The 20514-nt window shown below is 38.3% G+C and overlaps 1 protein-coding gene across 2 annotated transcripts; it reads left to right on the top strand.

The window, feature by feature from the left end:
* Nucleotides 1-3050: 3050 nt before the first annotated feature.
* On the top strand, nt 3051-20092 carry LOC122648933 (putative E3 ubiquitin-protein ligase UBR7). Of its 2 annotated transcripts, none has more exons than XM_043842254.1 (6): nt 3051-3099; nt 3241-3333; nt 3440-3598; nt 7613-7873; nt 19034-19768; nt 19897-20092. In XM_043842254.1, exons 2-6 carry the CDS (start codon nt 3253-3255, stop codon nt 19984-19986), a joined length of 1326 nt encoding a protein of 441 aa, XP_043698189.1. In that variant the 5' UTR covers nt 3051-3099; nt 3241-3252; the 3' UTR covers nt 19987-20092. The 2 variants fall into 2 exon arrangements, with proteins under 2 accessions (XP_043698189.1, XP_043698190.1); XM_043842255.1 differs by having other exon boundaries at nt 3062-3093; nt 3235-3333.
* The last annotated feature ends 422 nt before the right edge of the window (nt 20093-20514 follow it).

Here is a 20514-nt window from a genome sequence, read left to right as displayed (position 1 = left end):
CTGCGTGCCACATCAAAATAACAAACTTTTTGTGTGATATTTATTGCAAACAAATTTCAACATTATATTATTATTTTTTTTTGTTATATCTTTACCCAAAAAAATTTTATTTTTTATTTTTTATTTTTTTATATATATACAAAATCAACTGGAGACAGATGGGGGTGTAGAAACCAAAACATTTTTTCACGATGCAGATAACTCAGTGTAACATCAAAGAGAAAATCAATCACAACACAAGGATATATGTGGTTTGATAATGTGCCTACGTTAATGAAAAGATTAGAGCTATAAGGTTACAAACTCTCTTCCTCTCGCCTCTTAGTTTATAAAGAATTCTTGTTAATCTTAATGACCTCAATTATCACTAATTTAAAGGAAAAACACATACAAACATATTTCCAAAATTACACACATGTAAACCCTACAAAATTTCCTTTTATGGGTTTTTAATGGCCTTTCGAAGGCAGCCCATAACCCAAACCATAGAATACAAGACATCTACCCTCAACAAAGATGAATCGATATCAGCCTCGCCCTCAACCAATTCCAACTCATCCGATCTGATTTTTAAAACCCTAATACAAACATCAAGTTTGAGTTTACCGTGCTAATCCCTTTCACTCATAATTGAGTCCTTTGTGTCGTGTCCCCAGTGTTCTAGTTTGAATGTAAAAAGAGGTTCAGGCCTGGCCTAGGTCCTGAACAATAACTTAGCAGGGTTTGATCTTGGGTTTGGGTTTTCCAACCCCAGTTTGGCCCATGGGCTAAAACTCCTAATCTAACCCTCAGAAGTTTCCAAGTAGGTCTCTTGTAAACTCGGGTTCTTAGGATCTAATTTGCAACCTTGGTTGGCAAACCAAGTAAAATAGTGATATATTAACTCCATTGCTCCAACATCCCTAACTAATTGTAGCAGATTGCCTTGTCAGGAGGGCTCTATCCATTTCGGGGAGAATGGTTTGGCCTAATTTCGATCCCTGCTTATCTGAAGCTATAGTCTCAGATGACAGGAGTGTACCCCTTTCTTTGCAATAAATTTCTTTCAAACCAAAAAAAAAATATATTGTGTTTGGTATGCATTTTAGATTGATTTCGTATTCTCGAACAATAAAAACAACTATTTTTATTTTTCGATAATGTAAAATCGACCTAAAATACATTCAAAAAATGCATACCAAACGTTTCCTAAATATTTTCCATATGTCAAATTAAATACAAAATAAATAGAAACCAAATTATTAAAATTGTTTTGCCCACTCACGGAACCCACCTCAACTTACTCTTCACGAAACCTACTCACCAAACCCACACGGAACATACTCTAGCTTTTCATTTATTTTGTCTCTTCATTCCTATTGCCATCAAATGATAAGAAATTTTATCTTCTTATATGTATATACTTTTTCTTTTTCTATTAAACACAACCTAAAGGAATCCCCGACTTTTTGAATCGTTATCCTCTCCTGTTACAGTACGGTGCTGTGACGCATCGTGCGGTGCTGCAGAGGTCATGTGGCACAGTGGACCCCACATGGTGCACATGGCCTCTGCAACTGCCGCACGATGTGTGCTGCACCGTGTAACAGGAGAGGATAAAAATTCCCAACTTTCCACCGTTGAATTGGAATAATCTTCTTTAATTTCATTTTAAGATTATATATTGGAAAAAAAACGTTACCTGATCGCTTAAAACCTATGCCCATACATAGGAGCATGCACAAATGCACAATTATCATCCTATCGCCCTACCCCCATAAAATAAAAAGATCTCATCCATGTTAATGCCCTGTGCATCCTCATTGACTCCGTGTTGATGCAAAGACCATGCGAGTAAGCAATACTTTCTTGCATTTTTATAATATATGGTGATTTCCTAACAAAAAGTTTTAGCTTTTAATCGAAATTTTTAGTAGATCGTGGAAACATGGTTATGAAGGTACAATGTATGATGGGTCATATAATCGTGGTTATAAAGTGAGACCTCAAATTCGTAAATAAAGCCATCATATTTCAATCCAATAATTCCTGATCCACTTGACAACCTGTGCTTTACCAAGGGCAAGGAGTGTCAAAATGTAACCCAAATTGGAAAATTGATCAGACCAAACTATTCATCGATTTAACTTCAACTTAGGGTTTTAAGAAAACCCATAAAAATCGAAACTAATTGGATCAACCAAATAAGGAAAAAAAAAAAAACTGAAAATTTTGATAATAAAAACAACACATTTTAGGTGTCTATCTCTCTCATCGAATTCAATTTTTTCATTTCTTGACATCTAAATGAATCCTAATAGATCAAAACTAGATTGAACGATAGCATACCAATAAGAGATCAAAACTAGACTGAAACTAGACCAAATCGACCATTTGACATTCTTAATTTAACTTATCGTTTCTTTGTATAGAAAAAAGGAAAGGATTATTTCCTTCACGTTTTGCCTAAAAATGTTGATCATTTTTAAGGTTCTTAACAAGGGTTTTAAGTTCAGGAGTCGAATCAGAAATCCATCCCAAAAATCCTAGAATCGGTTCAGGGCCTCTCAAATTTGAAAACCCAATAATTCAATTAAAAAACACATTGGAATCCGCCGTTTTAAGACGTCTGAAATAGAAATTGAACGATTGATTCCAATCCGATTCAACCAGTTCAACCGATCCAATACCGATTTTTGTAACAAAGGTTCCCAACTTCGAAATAAAATTGAAGATTTCACATGTTTTTGATCCGTCCCAACAAAAAATCCCGAAATTTGGACAGATTGTGGCGGGAAAATGAGGTACAAGGCCTCACCTATATAAATAAGCCAACCCAAACCCGAAGTACGAGTCTTCACACAGAATCACAGCCCACGCCACACACACAGACACGCTCCCCCTCGGCCTCTACCACGACCCATCCTCTCCAAAATTCTCTTTTATATTTTCGATTATATGTTTCAAAATCAAATTTATCTTTTCTTTCCGCAGTTCTCCTGAACTCTCTCAAATCTTAACCTTCAACCGTTATTCCTAAACATATCTGAAAATCCTCCATTAACAATGATTTTGTATAGAATCTAGGGTTTCATCTTATTCAAGGGCATTCACCCCCGGGTAGTTGAGCCTTTTCGGTTTTCATTGACAAAATCAAGTTCCTTAGAGAAAATCTCTGGTTCGTTTGTTTAAGTAGTTTCTATTGACATCAGAGAATTTAATTGGGTTTTGTGAAAGCTTTGGGTTTTGCTTTTGTTTTAGCTTCGTGCTAAGATGGACGACGTGTTCGAAGAGGAGGCAGAGCAGACAGTGACGATCCATGAGTACCTTAAGGATGTCGAAGAACAAGAGCTAGTAGGGTTGCTTTTCCCTTATGTTGCATTCAGGATTTGTTTTTTGCTCTCATTTATTCTCATTCAAAGCTGGTTTCTGTTATTTTTCTGTTTGTTATTATTCGAAGGAAGCGGATTTGGTTTTGGGAGGGGATGAAGGCAAGGAGTGCACTTACAACAAAGGTTATATGAAAAGGCAGGCGATTTTCTCGTGCCTGACATGTACTCCAGATGGTAATGCTGGGGTTTGCACAGCATGTAGCCTCTCTTGCCACGATGGACACGAGGTATTCACTTTTCTAAGTTATATTAATTGATGTTGTTGCTATTGTCCTTCCTTGTGATGGATTTAATGGGGATTTGCCCGTCCATTAGTTCAGTAATTCATAGAACGTGCATTATTCATTAAAAGTTCATTTGATCCATATAGCATATTTGCAATGCATAGAAATGCCAATGCTTATGCTTGTTTTAATTTTAATCCTTATGTTCTGTGGAATATGTTACTTGAGGATTCCATTAATTTGAGTAGGCAGTGGGCCTAGTGGCAGTCTTCCTTGGCTTTGGATTTTGTCATGGATCACACAACATTTTTGTGTCATACCTTGGTGGAAGAACTTGAAAATGTTGAATGGTTATATTTCACTCAGCATTGTTAGGTTTACTTTAATTAGTTTAATCTCTTTTTCCAGTTCTCCTGAACTAAGCGTGCAATGGTCATAATCACAGATCCCCCCCCCCCCCCCCTTTTAATGAGATTTTTTAGTTTTCATTGGAACCACATTATATCATGCTTCATTTCCACAATCTCTTATAGGATAAGTTACCATGCATCTATCTATTTGTAGCCTTCAATCTCTCTATGCATTTGAAGACGGGCCTTGGTACAACGGTAAGGTTGCTCCATTGTGACCAAGTGGTCACTGGTTCAAGTCTGGAAACAGCCTTTCTGCGAAAGCATGGGTAAGGTTGTGTAAATTATGACCCTTTAGTCTTGTGCACTGGGTACACCCTTTAGTCTCTCTTTGGATTTAAGGAATCCACAGAATATGTTTTGCAGTGCCTTTCTTTGGACATTTTCAGCCGGTTGCTATTATTTATGTTGCCAGTGACATTAACTTCACATCCACCAATATAAGATCCATAAAGGATAGTTTCCCATAATCTACTGTGGGCCGTGAAGATTTTGCATGGGCCCTAGTATCCATTCTTAGGAAGAGAACATCACATTGTTCGTGACAATTTCACCTCCAAAATTATCATTGTTTGGTCCTTTATCTTTAGTTCCTTTTGACATGTTAATGTATTACTGTTATTGAAAACTCAAAACAGTACCAAAACATAATCTTTTCTCAGAGAATAAAATCCTGAACAGGGAGAATAAAGATATGAGAAAATCAGGTATTCAGATTGGGCCAGAACTCCTATCGAGTTCTGTTCTAAGGGTAAGGAACCCCTTGCTGAAAATCTCAGATCAATCCGATGGGTGGATGTCAAATCATGGATCAGTTCTAGATGCAATAGGAGAAGGGTATAACAGGTAATTCACAACCCAAAATAATAATCAGAAAACAGAGTTATACTGGCCAGTCAATACTGATCAAAAAGAACTTCTGGTCAAAGGCCTCCTTGAGGATGAAGAACAACTCCTAAAAAGTTGATGGTGGTCTGACGACCAAATTTCCTCAACTATAATTCATGTAAAAAACACTTGCATATGAATTTCAGATCAGATCATGAATTGTAGAGAAACCAGAAGAATACCTACTTGTTAATGGAGGAGAAGATGGACAAAGAAGAATAAGAGTAAAAGAAAGCACTGGGCTTCTCACCGCAAGGTGTTTGGAAGGATCAAATACCAACCAGCCTTAATCACACACAAAGATCCTTGATCAGACGCAAGAGTTTCTTCACGCAGGAAGGAGAGCAGCAAAGACAAAGCTTTCATTAATCAAAATTCATGTACGATGCTGGTCCTCCTAACAAACTTATATGAAAGATTCAGAAACAGAAAACACTAAAAAGGAAAGACCTAACCCAAACCTTAACTAATAAAGTAACATAATTTGACTACAAAACTAAATATGTAGGAAATTGACTCAAAACAGGACTGGACTTATAGAATCATAATCCCACCTAACTAAAACACTTAATAACAATTAAAATAAAGAAAGAAGACCCTTAACTAACTAATCCGGTATACCTAGCATCTACCCATATTATAAGTCCATTAAAGTTACAATGAAACACATGGGATCAAAGGCCTAACACATACATAGCCCAACCCAAATCTTATTTTTAATAAAATAAGCCCATTTAGGTGATTTATCTGCATCACATGTCCAACTTGCTTGCCATGATCTTCTGTAACTGTAGGGATAGGGTTTCATTTTCTGATCTCTCTTTAACTGATGTAAGAAAAATACATGTCACAAAGATGCAGCTGGGAAAGGTGCCATTTTGATATCTGGTTAGTAATCAAAATGTTACCTTCCACCTAAAAGATACAGCTGCTATTATGTAAAAGGACCCGTAGAAATTTGAGGATTCAATTCATTTTTTGTATCACTCAGCATGTGTTGCCAGTTTGTAGGTTTTTTATTATATACACAAATGAAAATAAAAATGCTTCTCTGCTGGAGCATTCAGAATTGTCTGTCCATGTGGTGCATGTAATTCAAAGTTTGCAATTTTTCAGATGTATGTCTCTTCCTATATTCTTTTTCTGTCATCCCTTAGGCCTACTGTATAATTGTTGTCTTGAAGTCTTCCATCCAAATCAACTTCATTTCACATGTTTTCATTGAATTTTCTGGCCTTAAATTATCTCATGCCAGTCAAACAGACTGTGTGTCATTGAATTGAGAAAGACCCAGGGATTATATTTTCCATGAAATTTTTGACACCTCCCTAGTTTATCTCTTTTTTGGCCACATCATGTATGGGTTGGCCACCAAATTGATTCCTTTCATAAACTTTAGGGGGCTGAATTTGTGGTGTGCTGGTGTTTCCTGCCTTGGAAATTGGAACACCACAATTTTCACAGTATTTTAGGTCTAAACTAGATTGATCTAATTCTTTGTTCTTTCCGTTTGCATTCTTGTAGAAGTATCTTGAACTACAGCTGATTTTAGAGCAGTGGGAGAAACTAGGAGTGAAACAAATTTTGTTTATAGATATTCAAATCCTCTAACCACTGGGACTAAAGTTTATTTAGTACCTTTGTACTGATAGAAATTGTCAAGTCTAGAGGTCAATCCAGTCTAGACAGGAGCCATAGCCAATCAAACAAGTAAAGATGAATATATTTTGATATGAAAATTGATTTAAGACCATAGGTGTGCCAATGATCCTATAATTTAAGATTTCCACAGTTCAAAAGCAAAAGATTTATATTCATAGTCTAAATAATATTTGTTTCCTTGAGCAAAGTCCATGGTGGGAAGAAAGCTTCTATGGTATTGGAATGAAGAATAATTAATTCTGTAAAGGCAGATATGCGATTGAAGAGCGACAGAAATATGATTAGGAATCTGGTTGATAGAAAAGAATAGATGAAAACGACAGAACTTGGTTTGTAATCTGCATCGGAGAGCTTATAATTCTCACATGTCTGTCTGACCACTGACTAGAAGAACTTAGTGCTTCAATAGAAAATCAAATATTGAACTTTATGGAATTCTAATAGGGATGAAAACGACAGAACTTGGTTTGTAATCTGCATCAAAGAGCTTATAATTCTCATATTTCTCTGACCACTGACTAGAAGAACTTAGTGCTTCAATAGAAAATCAGATATTGAACTTTATGGAATTCCAATTAGGAACTTATAGGAATGAAGTGTAGAAAGAGAACTGGGCAGCTATACCTAATTTCAGTTTTAGATGAAATCCATCACCCATCAGTATTATCTTTTTACCAGAGAGGAATGCAGCTCAAGTGCAGGTTTTTATTTTTCTCTTTGAAATTAAGTTTAGTCTTTTTCTCTGGACTGATAAAAAGTGAAGACGCGCAAAGCAAGCATAGATTGTGTTTATACATCATAGACGGACTCAAAACTTTCTTGAGTAATTTGACTATGGACTTGAATGGAAAATATAGAAACTAAACCTTGTGCTAAGTTGTCTTTTTTATTGATGTACATGTGAGCCATCTGAAGTGTTTGCTAAGTGCTTTTGTTCTTGAAGTTTATTGCATGTGATACTTATCCCCTCCCACCCCCATCCAAAAAAAGTATTGTTGTATGTTATCAATTTATAATATGTTCACAATTGATGGAGAATATTTGCTACTCTGATAAGGTCGTGGAGTTATGGACGAAGAGAAACTTCAAGTGTGATTGTGGAAATTCAAAATTTGGGGCGTTATTCTGCAAGCTTTTTGCAAATAAAGATCCAGAAAATTCGGGGAATGCATACAACCATAATTTCAAAGGTTCCTATTGCGAATGTGGTCGCCCTTACCCAGATCCAGATGCTGAAGAACAGGTGGAGATGATACAGTGCTGCATCTGCGAGGACTGGTTCCATGAGAACCATTTGGGTCTTCAGTCTCCTGATGAGGTTGTCTGGCTTATAGTTACTGGTCATTCGATATGCTATGTTAATGCAGTTGGTTGCAATTTTTCCTTGCTATGCTTGTGATCTATCAATATTGCTATCTTGGTTTTGCATGGGATAAGTCCTGGTGACTCTTATCCCAAACTGTGAATATCGAGGTGGAAAAAAGTGTTGCTTACCCAGGCCTTCTTAACTGACTGATATTCTCTTACTGATTTACTGAAAAGGTCTTTCTTAATTGACTATATTCCTGCATCAAATTGACCTGATTGTCTCCAATGACTACCTTGTTGCCAAATCCTGGACTTTCATGAGTTGCAGTCTGTGAGCCAAGAACATCAATTGATTCATTAGTATTTGCCCAGTTGGTGCAGTTTTGGATCTATGAACTGTCAATGGTTTTGGATGGTGTGAATATGTATTTGCCCAGATTATTGTGTATGTCTCCTGTAACATTTATTTCATTAATGATACCAGTGCTCTGTACGCTACCTCTTTTCCCCTTGTCAATGTCCTTGATATTACATTTTGGGTGAATTGATTCTGATATAGCTTTTGATTTGCTTTATAAGGCATTTTCCACTTATAGATATCTCACTGTTCCACATGTGTTCTATATTAACATGCCTAGACTCAACGTGGAATAATCGTAGTTTGCAAAAGATTACTTGAATTGTTTCTTCCTTTCATGCTTTAATATTCCTGGCTTGATGTGTTCTTTTTGTCCTAAGTTCCTTTTAGAATTGATTTCACGCTTTTTGACCAACCTTTATAATGTTATCTTTAATTTACACCTTGCCCGTTATTTGCTGAGGAGAATGCTAAGATCAAGGTTCAAAAACTCGTCTCGACCAGGTCGAGACCACCAAGATTTTGGCGAGAGTGTATTTTTTTGGTTTCAGTTTGATGTTTTGGTGGGCAGATGACCATAGTTCTCCAAAACTTTAAGGGAAGCTTGTTTTATGCTTTATAAACACAGTTAAATCTTCAAATTGTAAAAAAAAAGCACCCAATATGGTGTTTTGGTTGGTTTACCGCAAACGTTGAACCCTTATGTAATATTGCTTATTTTACACATTGTTTGAGTGGTATGAGACATAAGTGGCAAGTAAAACAAGTAAAGTATGCAATAATGGATGAAGACACATAATATTGAATAATTATTTGAGAAATAGTTAAATACTTAAAAGTAGAAACTGCAAAGTACAATAAACAGTGCATATTTCATAGACACCAAAGTGCAGTGAACAATAAATATGTCATAGACACCCTAGTCTTCCAAGTCCCAACAATGCAATAATGTGGTCTGTGACTGCCTACTGATATGAACTATGACGTGTTGGATCGAGTCCTCTCATGGTCAGATGGAGCCGACGTGCATTGTCCTTTGTCTGCATGACATATGAATGCCATGTCATAGTGTTTGAGAAGAAACGAGAGTAGTTTGGCTAAGATCCGAGTATGTACAGCACCTTCTTCCCCATCTCTTGGCTTTTGAATATAGACTATACACCATAGTTGTCATTGTGCCAAAGCAAACCATGGAGGCAGGGAGCTGCCTTGATCCCAAGGCACCCAAAGTGATTGTCATGTGTTATGTTCCAGCCCATACTTTCCAGGTACATGTCATCATGCATATATTTTAGTTGTAAAGGCTAAAATATGGAACATGAAGGTGGTAAAATTGAGTTAGCATAGAATGGTAGAAATGAGAAATAATTGAAATTTACAACTTATGGGGGGTAAGTTCATCAGGTTAAGTCTAGTGCCTTGGCACAATTGGCTTGGGCCTCAAGGGCCATCTTGTCGCCTTTGCATCACCTAGGTGACCGTTTGACAATCATGCTATACATCTGTCCAAAAACCTTAGGGGGGGGGAGAAACCTGTAGTTTGTATGTTGGAGGCCCAATGAGAGAACAGGAAGATATCTGAGATGGAAAATAAGAGTTGCAGGGGAGAAAGGAAAGCTCCATGATCATAGTCACAACATACTGACACAGTGTTCTAAATTCTATTTCTTTTCATTCTAAAGGTAAGTTTGTTGGTTACAAGCATATAAAGAGAAGAAACAAAGACTCCTAACTAGAATATAAAACCCAAACTAACTCAATCTCTATCTTCTATTTCCTATGTAACCTATTCAAAGCAAAACATTATAATATAAAAGAAAAGACTCCTACTAAACCACTACCAGCTTTTATTAGACAAAAAATCCAGGTTGGCTTGGTTCTGTTTGGGTTTAGGTTTCCAAAGCTGATCGTATTGGTCCAACCACTCTGGAGCCATTGCATCAACTCTCCTCCTCTTGAAAGAACTCGTATCCATCGAGTTTAGATAAGGATCAAGGAGGCCATCTGAGTCAACAAGCTGGAGGAATGATCCTCCTACCTTCTTGAGCATAATGTTGGGGAGATCTTTAGCTGGAAGAAACTTCATTTTTTTGTTGTCGTGCTTGAAAGAGTAGGTATTTGCATACCCACAATGTTGTGCCTTCTTATCAAGCAGCCATGCTCGACCAAGAAGAATGTGGCACACCTTTAGACGATGGACATCACATTGTACTGTATCCACAAATCCACCATTAGAGTAGATGGGCAAACACTTATGAGTAATCTTGAAATTAGTGTCATTCACCCATGTAACTTTGTAGAGATTTGGATGTGGCTCTGTCTGCAATCCTAGCTTATGGACAACGTCTTCAGAGACGACGTTAGTGCAACTACCTCCATCAATCACCATGCTGCATAATTGGTCATTGTACTTCATGCTGATCTGGAAGATATTATTGTGGCGCCATTCTTAATCCTCAGAGACCTTTTGAGCGGTCAAAACGGGATGGAGAACATAGCAAGGTTGTCGCTCCTCATCACTGTCATTGCTGTTGACTTCACTGGGCTCATGCTCTCTCCAAATTAATGGTCTCAAGATTCAGCCTAGCAAAGTTGTAGGGAAGAAAGGAAAGCTCCACAATCACGGTAGCACACACACCACAACATACTCCAATCTATTTCTTTTTCGTTCTAAAACTGAGTTTGTTGGTTACAAGTATATAAAGAGAAGAAACAAACAAAGATTCTTTAACTAGAATGTAAAATCCAAACTAACTCAACCTCTATCTCCTATTTCCTACGTAACCTATTCAAAGCAAGACATGATAATATAAAAGAAATAAAAGAAAAAACTCCTAACTAAACCACCACTAGCCTTTATTAGACCAAAACCCAGGTTGGCTCGGTTCTGTTTGGGTTGGGTTTCCAAAGCCAATTGTATTGGTCTAACCACTCTAGACGCTGCATCAATGTGACTCTGTTGTGTCTAGGACAAAGGTGAGAGCCCTACAGAGTAATCTTTTGTGATCAAAGGTTGACAATTTGCAAACATGTATTTAAATATTTCAATGACAAAAGCATTGAAAGTTCCTGCGCAATGATTAGGAACTCTCACTTTTGAGCTGTTTGACACCCTACCCACGCACACATGTTGTGCATATTTACATGTGTGTCAAGTGTGTCACATTGTAATGAAATCTTCCATGTGGCAACTTCTTTGGCAGCCAATGGTCTTTATAGGTTGGCAATGTCACCCTATACTTGCAGTAACTATCATCCAAAAAACTCTCAAGGTGCATAAAGCTCTCTTTTTTTTCCTTACCAATTTACAAAAATTAAAATTCCTCCAGCTGAACTTTTAAGGGGAAAGTTCTAATGAATGGTGTTCTAATGTAGTCTAGGTTTGAATTATCAAACTAGGAGCCAAACCAAGATCTGTTCTCCAAAGTTGAATCAGTTTAGGGTTCAAATAGGCTAAATTAGGGTTAGGGTTTAGGGGGTTTTAGGGTTTGATGGTAGGGTTAGGGTTAGATGATGTATGGAAGTCTTCCAGTGAAGGTTACGTTAACAAATAACAAACCTAAGACTGCTGGATAGAATTGGCAGCAAGGTTTGTAAGACTGAGAATGATTAGGGTTAGGTTACGGAATGGGGAATGATGATTGAAGGACTTTGGCTGGTCAGAAAACTACCAGGTTTGGATCGAGTCTCCTATTAGGTGTGGGGAATACTCGATCAAAGTTTGAAACTGTTCCTGTGGCTAGTTTAGGCTGGGTGATGTTAGGGTTTTGGGAATTAATGGGAAGAAGGGAAAGTGAGATTTAGGGTTGATGGCTGGGCAGAATTGGTGCAGGTTTGGATCGAATTTCCCTAAGGGGCAGGGGAAGACTCGATCAAGGTATGGAGGGTTTCTAATGGTGGATTTGGACTGTAATGGTTGTGGGAGGTCTTGAAGGGAAGAAGAAGGGGGGGGGGTAGCGTTTGGATCAGATTCAAACTTACTTCTTGTTGAAGAAGAACACCTTGACAGCAGTGAGCTTGAATGAAGAACAGTAATGGAGAACCAAGAGAGCCAAAACGAACCACCCTTGCTTCACACCGCAAGGTGTCAATCGGATCAAGCACCGATCACACCAGCCTTGATCAAACACAAGACAATTCTCCTTGGAGAAGACAAGTTGCAGCAACAGCTTAAGAGTTGAAATTTTCAAAATTGTGAGGTGAAAAGAGCCCCACAAAAATTAGCTTTATTTATAAGGCCAAAAGGCCATGTTCTAATCAGCCTAGGAGAAGGCAAGATTCCCCTAACCAACTTAGTTACAAAACACATCCTCTCCTAGGAACAGTGGAGAGGTGATGCAGACCCTAGCCTCCTCGAATTGAAGAAGCCACCCTAAGCCTAGGGTTTTAGTAGGAGCCTTTGTTTAGTTTATTTCAGTTCTATACTTAGTTTTTATTTTGTGTTTTTAATTGAACCGGTCTAAATTGGTTGCACCCAATTGGTTCAATTGGTCTAATTTAAGTGAAGTGATCCTATTGGCTGGTAGGGAATCTTCTTTTATTTCAAGTATTTTAAGTTGTTTTTAAGTCATTAGGGTCAATTGAGTCTTTTTATGCTTTTTGAGTTGTTTTAAATCACTTAATTGTACCTCTCCACGATTTTGGATGGAGATTAAGTTGTAATAGTTTTAGGAGTTAGACATTTGGCCTCTTATTTAATAAGAGATCGTGGGAGAGGCTCCCCCACCTAATTATGTTTTAAAAAATCGTGCTTTGCTGCTGTTGCTTCTCTTTTCTGAGAATTGCCTAGTGAGTAATATCAAGGTTGCCTTGTGAGTAATATCAAGGTGAGGGCTGGTGGATTCCGGCGACTCCTTGCATCTTGTAGATCGGGAGGTCTTTTTTCTACTATCAAGCTACATCAAGCTGCTGTTGCCTTTGAAGGAGATCAAACCAGTGAGTTATTTTTAATTCCCTGCAAGTTTCCTTCTTCTTCTTCTCCATTCAACCTAACCCTGATCGATCCCCCTTAAACCTTAATTGTTTTAAACCCTAGTTATCCTGTCCAGCCCCTTCCCACCATCAGATCTGTTCCAATTTTACACCATAGTTCCAGTAGGCCATCTCCTTCACTCGATCCCCATTCTGCCCCCATTCCAACAGCTAAACCCTAATCCCCCTCTTCCCCATTAAAACCTAAAACCTCTAAAATCTGTCCAGATCTAACCTACCATCCAAACCACACCAAACTTCTACCGAACCACCCTCTCCATACCAGTGACACTCGACCAGAACCCCTTGACCTAATTCCCCCTAAAAACCCTAAATCTCATCATCCCCTTCATTCCCAAAACCCGAAACCCTAAACCTAAAATTTCTGAAACTTAAAAACTTATTCAAATCTAACCAAACCTAGTTCATTAAGACCTTTAAAACCTGCCTAGTTTAATCCTATAAACTATTTTCCCATTACCTTACCCTAACCTTAGAATTTTGACCTAAAACTACACTGCTGTCTTATTGTAACTGCTGAACCAGCAGCCCCCATACTTCCTTTTGCTATTGATCCTATTACCCATAGTCCGAAATCTCGCGAGATCTCGCCGAGATTCTCGGTTTTTTAGAAAGCCGAGACGAGATGAGAGGCGAAACACAAAAGTGCAGTTTCTCAGCGATATCTCGGCGAGATCTCGCCGAGATCTCTTCTCGAATAGGCTTGAAAAAACAGGGAAAAAATAGAAGGAGAAATGCAAAATCTCGCTGAGATCTCGGCGAGATCTTGGGTCGAAATCTGGGTGTCGGGTATGGGGCTGGGTCATTTGACCCAAATGACTTGTTTTAAGTTAAAACAGATTTGTTTTTGGGGCTATTCTGTCGATAGAGACACCTCTTCTTCTCTCAATCTTCTCTTCCCTTCTTCATTATTTGGTTGGATTCAAACATTTGGAAGGTGAATTTGGTGGCAAAGTGAAGATTGCAGCTCAATTTTGGAGGATTGCTCAAGTTTGTGAAGGTTTTTTGAAGGTAAACCCATTTTCCCTAAACCTATTTTTTTGAAAAAAAATTGATGAAATGTTGGTAGATGGGTGTGATTTTGAGTTATGTTATACAAGTTAGGCCGATCTATGACTTGATGGAGGCCAAATTTTTTTCGGGTTATTAAATTATTTATTATAATTTCTGGAAAAAAAATGATTTTTTTCAAAAAAGAAATTAAAAAAAATAGGATAAATACTTTTTGTTTGGATGTGATCTTGATGTATGTTAGACTAGTTTGCATGCTCTACAGCCTCATGGAGTCATTTTATTTTTTCACCCATTAAAAAAAATACTTTATTTTTCAGATTTAATAATAATATTATTGAAATAGTTAAAAAATATATAAAATTAAGAAAAAATACCTGTTTTTGTTGAAAAATTATGCACAATAGTTGTACATAATGTCCAACTTCAAATGATGTCAAATACATCATTATGTTATAATATTTTATATTTGAAGGTATAATTATTTTTAATAAAAATTATAAATATTATTTTTAATTAATAAATAAATACTAGGGTTAGGGAATAAATAAGAGATAGGTATTTGATTGTTGTAGTAGCTTCATATTATGTTTAATAGTTATAAATACAATACTTTAAGTGTTTAATACCTTACTTTAAGTCTGTAATAGTTACCAATACATGTTTTTTTGTATAACAGTGTAAAAAATAAGATATTTCTTACACAATGGGGGATATAGCATGGTTACATGGAGTCCCAATGTCTGAGGACAAAAAGAAGTCAAAGTGTAACTACTGTGGGAAGATTCTAAATTCTGGAGGAGCAACTAGGTTAAAGGAACATTTGTCTGGTCTGGGCAAGGATGTTGCCAAATACAAAAATGTTCCGAGCTAAGTGAAACTGGCAATGGTACAAAATATAAGAGGAGTACAGACAAAGAAAGCTGAGAGGGAAAGACAACAAATAGCTTTCGATGAGGTAGTGCTAGAGAGGCCTGGTGTAGACATCCGTGGGGGAGTAGGAGATGATACTGAATATAGGCCTACACCTGGTGAGTTCGAATCAGAGGCTGAATGGAGGATTTGTCAGCAAGTAGGTAAAGTTTTCATTTTGACAATATAAGAGCATATGAGCAAGCAAGAGGAGCTGGTGGATCTGGCTCAGCTGCACCAGTGCAAGAAGATGAGAGGAGGAGAAGCACTAGCACAAGAGATACCCCACGGCCCCAAGCCCGACCATGAGCACGATCCCTAGATACCATTTTTGAGTAGGATCCATCTACCTTTAGGCAACAAGATGTCTTCCAGCCAACCATCCCACAAGTGTTTGGTGGTAAACAAGAGGATGCACGGAAAGCGTTCAGTAAGTTCATGTTATACAATGGCATTCCAGCTAATGTAGCACAAGGAACATATTATAATGCATTCCTTGATGCTGCAGGGAGGGCTGGCCCAGGATGGAAGGGGCCTACACCATATGAGTTGTATAATGTGTATTTGCCTAAAGAGGTAGAGGAGCTGAAAAAGTACATAGAGGGTCTGAAGCCAAGGTGGGACACATATGGGGTTACTCTTATGGCTGATGGTTGGACTGGACCTACTAGACAGTCCATTATAAATTTCATGGTGAGTTGTAATGGGAAGATTGTCTTCTTGAAATCTGTTGATGCATCAAAGCATGTCAAGGATGCATCATACTTGTACAAACTACTGAAGCAAGTGGTGAAGGAGGATAAGAACGTTATCCAAATTGTGACGGATAATGGTTCTAATTTTAAGAAGGCTGGAGAGAAACTGATGAACAAGAAGAGTAAGAGGATCCGTCATCCGCCTCTTTTGGACCCATTCTATTGATCTAATGCTAAAGGGCATGGGGAAAAAAGCTTTGGTGGCTGGTGTGGTCAATAGGGCAAGGCAAGTGATCACCTTTGTGTATAACCATGGTTATGCTTTAGCCTTGATGAGGGAGAAATGCAAGGGGGATTTAATAAGGCCAGCTGTCACTAGATTTGCCACCATTTACATTGCATTGAAGAGCATCCAGTCGAAAGTAGTAGGTCTGAGGTCAATGTTTGCAAGTGACCAATGGTTTACATGGCCAGGTTCTAGGACACAAGAAGGGAAGGCAACACAACAGACTATTGCAAGTGATGGATTTTGGAATGACTTGTATAAAGTTGTTGCCATAGTAGAACCAGTGGTGGCAGTATTAAGGATGGTTGCCACGGAGAAGAAGCCTACCTTGCCCCATATATATGCTGCCTTGCAAAAGATGAGGGAAATGGTCCGAGCTGCAATACCCCGAAGTGCTCGCTCATACATTAACATCATTGATGAGCGATGGGAGAAGCACTTGAGTCATCCCTTGCATAAAGCTGGTGAGTTCAACACTTCAACATCTATACACTTTATATGAGTTTTTACATTTACATATTCAAACCTCTAAAGTATTCAGTCATTAACAACTTATATTTGTGGTTTCCCCTTTACTAGCATACTATTTGAATCTAAAGTACCAGTACTCGCATGATCTTGGGCTGGACACGGATTTGTTACTGGCAGTTGAAAATGTTATTGAGAAGTTGGAGGTCAATCCCAAGACACAATCTGACTGCAATGATGAGCCTGGAGGTAGGCCCGACTCCACCATTGAATCCGTAACCGCCACAGATGTTGAGGACTATATGTCGCAAGAGGGGCGTGCACATTCTCAGTCACCAAGACCATTTGAGGCTGCAACAGGAACTCCTCCTGATGATGATGGTGATGGTGATGGTGATGACCCTGCTGGTGGTGATGACCCTCTTGTTGGTAGTAGTGGTGGTGGTACTGGTGGTGGCATGCCTGCTAGTGGATATTATGATGATCGTCATGAGGGGATGCGCAAGCAATACTAGCAAGAAGTGGGAACACAGCAGGACCCTGTGCGTTTCACAGGTGAGTCTCAGTTTACACATGCCACACAAGATCAAGACCATGGTGGCCACAACAAAACTTACAAGAGAAGGACGGGTCGTAAATAGAACCAACCTCAGTATGATGACACGAGTATGAACACCATGCTAGCAAGTTTTGGAAGCATGAGTATGGATACTGGTAGTCAGCATCAGCCGTGGCAATCATATCAACCTCATTATGAGTATGATTATGGCCAGCAGAGCACCGGTTCTGAATATAGTTCCTATTGTCAGTTTGGGCAGCCAACACATGCGTATGACTATCAAAGCAGTGAGTCTGGCATTGGGTCCAGTATTGGGTCCATCGATCCGTCCACATTCCAAGTCCCAGGCATTCTTTAATATGACAGTAGCATAAGTGGTGCATCTCATCCTTCATGGTAACGATCTAACGCCACTGTGGAACAGCTATACCCTAGGTTAGGGATGTTGGCATATGTGGATGAGAACTCTTATATGAATGCTATGGAGGACTATACACAACAGTTTAGCAACAATATGTCATGGGAAGACTATGTGGGACAAATGGGGAATGAATATGTCATTCAATCTCATTTTATGTGATGAAGTTGTAACTTGTAACTTAAACATTTGTAATGCTTATTAACTTGTTTACTATTAATTGAATGTTTTGTTTGAGTTCTATGTACATAAATTATGTCATTAATGTATCTATTATGCTATTTTAATACGTCGCCACCTAGCAACTAAGGGTCCGATGTAAAAGTCATATTTGGACTTTGTTTTTACAAAATTTAATAATGCCATTGTGTTTAAATGGCCTAAAATAGGCTGTGTACCAATTTTCAGACCCAACAGAGCCCTAAAACCCACCAAGATGGGCTTCCGAGTAAAAAAAAAAAAAATGCAAAAACTCGCCGAGATCTCGGCCCAACTCGGTTTTCGTGGGCCGAATTGGCTTCGAGACCCGAGTTTTCGGACCATGCTATTACCCTGGTTCCTAGTGGGATTACTCCTACCTAGGACTACATCAAGAGGAGTGGACCACTTAAGTAGTCACATGACTACTAAACCAAAATAAAATAAAAACTAATTAATCACTTAAATGGAACCTCTGGTTCAACCATCTTTGGACTGATTCAATTTAAAAACATAAAATAAAACTAAGTATGGAAATCTTATAAAAATAGAAATCCACTAAACTACTTGGACACTTGGACTACTTCTTCTTGCTGATGTAGGTCTTTAGATCTGCATCATGTTGGGCACAACTGTACAACAGGGTTTGCTGCAACATGGAGGGCTGAAATGGCAAATATAGACTATCCAAATGATGAGCTGCATTATTTAGCTGCATGTACTATTTCACTGTTGATGTCCACCCAATGGCCCACCTTGCATTCCCACTTCTTCTCTATGGAAATACCTTTAATATTCTTCATATTCTTGTACAAATGAGGCCTGGAATGTGTCTTTTTCTCCAATATAGCATAAGGCCAGGGCTAGAGGATAGGAACTAGATATTGACACATGGAAAGGGATAACCCAAGGAACACATTTTTTGTGCTTCCAAGTCAACTTTGATGTGTTTTCCAAACAACAACCCATGCTCATTCTGTTGCAACAGAAAAGCATGCCTCTCAGTCTCTCATATAGCTTTGTCATTGTGATTTATGGACTCCAGAAAGCTGCCACATCCAACACTATTACCTATCTTCTTTGGTGCTTGATACTAGTGTTTGCTCCCACATACTGTTGCACTTGCATCCTGTATTCTATTTGTTAAATTCAGCTCCTCATTTTTTGTCATCATTTTTGTGGTTAATCTCTGATGTTCTTAGAATTAGACCACCAACTCTGTACTCTCTTTAGGTCTCTACTTTGATATGTCCAACTTTTGCTCATGCTACAGATACCAAGAGATGACGAAGGTGAACCATTTTACGAAGATTTCATCTGTCAAGAATGTGCTGTTATCTGTTCTTTCTTGACCCTCTATCCTCGAACCATTTGGGCACCATTGAGGCAAAGTGATGCTCAGATAGGTACTAGCAAAGAGAGTAACGTGCTGGGAGATGCACAATCAGCTTGTCCTTCCTCTCTGAAACTTGATAATGACATTTGTTCTTCGGAGACATTAAAAAAAGACTCTTCACCTCTCAGAGAAATGTCTGCAAAAATTATAAGTTTAGAAGGTAATGCTTCGGTAGATGCACCATCAGTTTGTTCGGCGGGGAAGCTGGAGGAGGGTGTATTGCTTGCAGAAATGCCTATGAAAATTATGAATTTAAAGCAGTGCTCACAGAATCCTGATGTAAGTTCCAGATGCATAGTTGGAGTAGATCTCCGAGTAGCTCCATTTGTCTTGGAGAAAGAGAAGCCAATGTTCCTCTCCAAAAACTGGAGAGATCTTCTATGCAGGTGTGATACTTGTACAGAATTCTATGCCTGCAAGGGTGTTTGCTTTCTGATTGACAAGGAGGACACAATTATAGAATATGAGAAAATGGCAAAGCAGAAGAGGGAGGAGAAGTTGCAGCAGCAGGAAGGAGTGGAGTTAAATTTTCTCAACGGATTAGGTCACGTCGAAAAATTGGAGATCATGAATGGGATTTCAGATATGCAAAATGAGCTTCGATCCTTCCTGGTATGTACTCCATAATCCAAAGTCTATTACTTGGTTCGACTTATCTGATAATGCTTGCTTGATGTGAAAGTTCACAAGGGAAAAGAAAGGTTGCATGTGAAGCTTTTGTTTATACATGGTCTGTGCAGGAGTCTTCTGACCCATCAAAACCAGTCACAACAGCCGATGTCCATCAGTTCTTTGATAATCTTTCAAAGAAGCGCCGGCGTATACTGTAAGTTATTTCCTGGATATTATCATAGACGTTTGTTTAACTGTAGCCTGTTGCACCTGGTTTTGGATAAGATCTCGATTTGGTGACGATTCCAAATGCACGTATATTCTGTGAAATGTTATAAGGAAGGATTTAGTTAAGACATGAAGTACTTAATATTATGATCATTCTAAGATCCCAAATGCACGTATATTCTGTGAAACGTTTTAAGGAAGGATTTAGTTAAGACATGAAGTACTTAATATTATGATCATTCTAAGATTCATTGTTGTTTTTATGATCTACTCAATCCACTCCAATCCATGATCTCTCTGTTTCAATTATCTATGAGAAACAAAATAAAATGTTTCATTTAAAAAGTAGACTGAATTGATGAACTGTGCTTCAACCTGGAGGTTTTTAGCTCCTTTCTTTGGTGCCAACATGGCAATTACTGCAGTTTCTTCGGTATTCAGGCTCCACCTTGTTTTGCTGAACCTTCTACTTCCTCATTTCTTGTAATTTTGAATGGATAAGAGGGCCAGGTATCAAG

The sequence above is a fragment of the Telopea speciosissima genome, chromosome 1 (genome assembly GCF_018873765.1).
Source record: "Telopea speciosissima isolate NSW1024214 ecotype Mountain lineage chromosome 1, Tspe_v1, whole genome shotgun sequence".
Taxonomy (NCBI): domain Eukaryota; kingdom Viridiplantae; phylum Streptophyta; class Magnoliopsida; order Proteales; family Proteaceae; genus Telopea; species Telopea speciosissima.
This window is presented reverse-complemented; position numbering and strand designations above follow the sequence as displayed.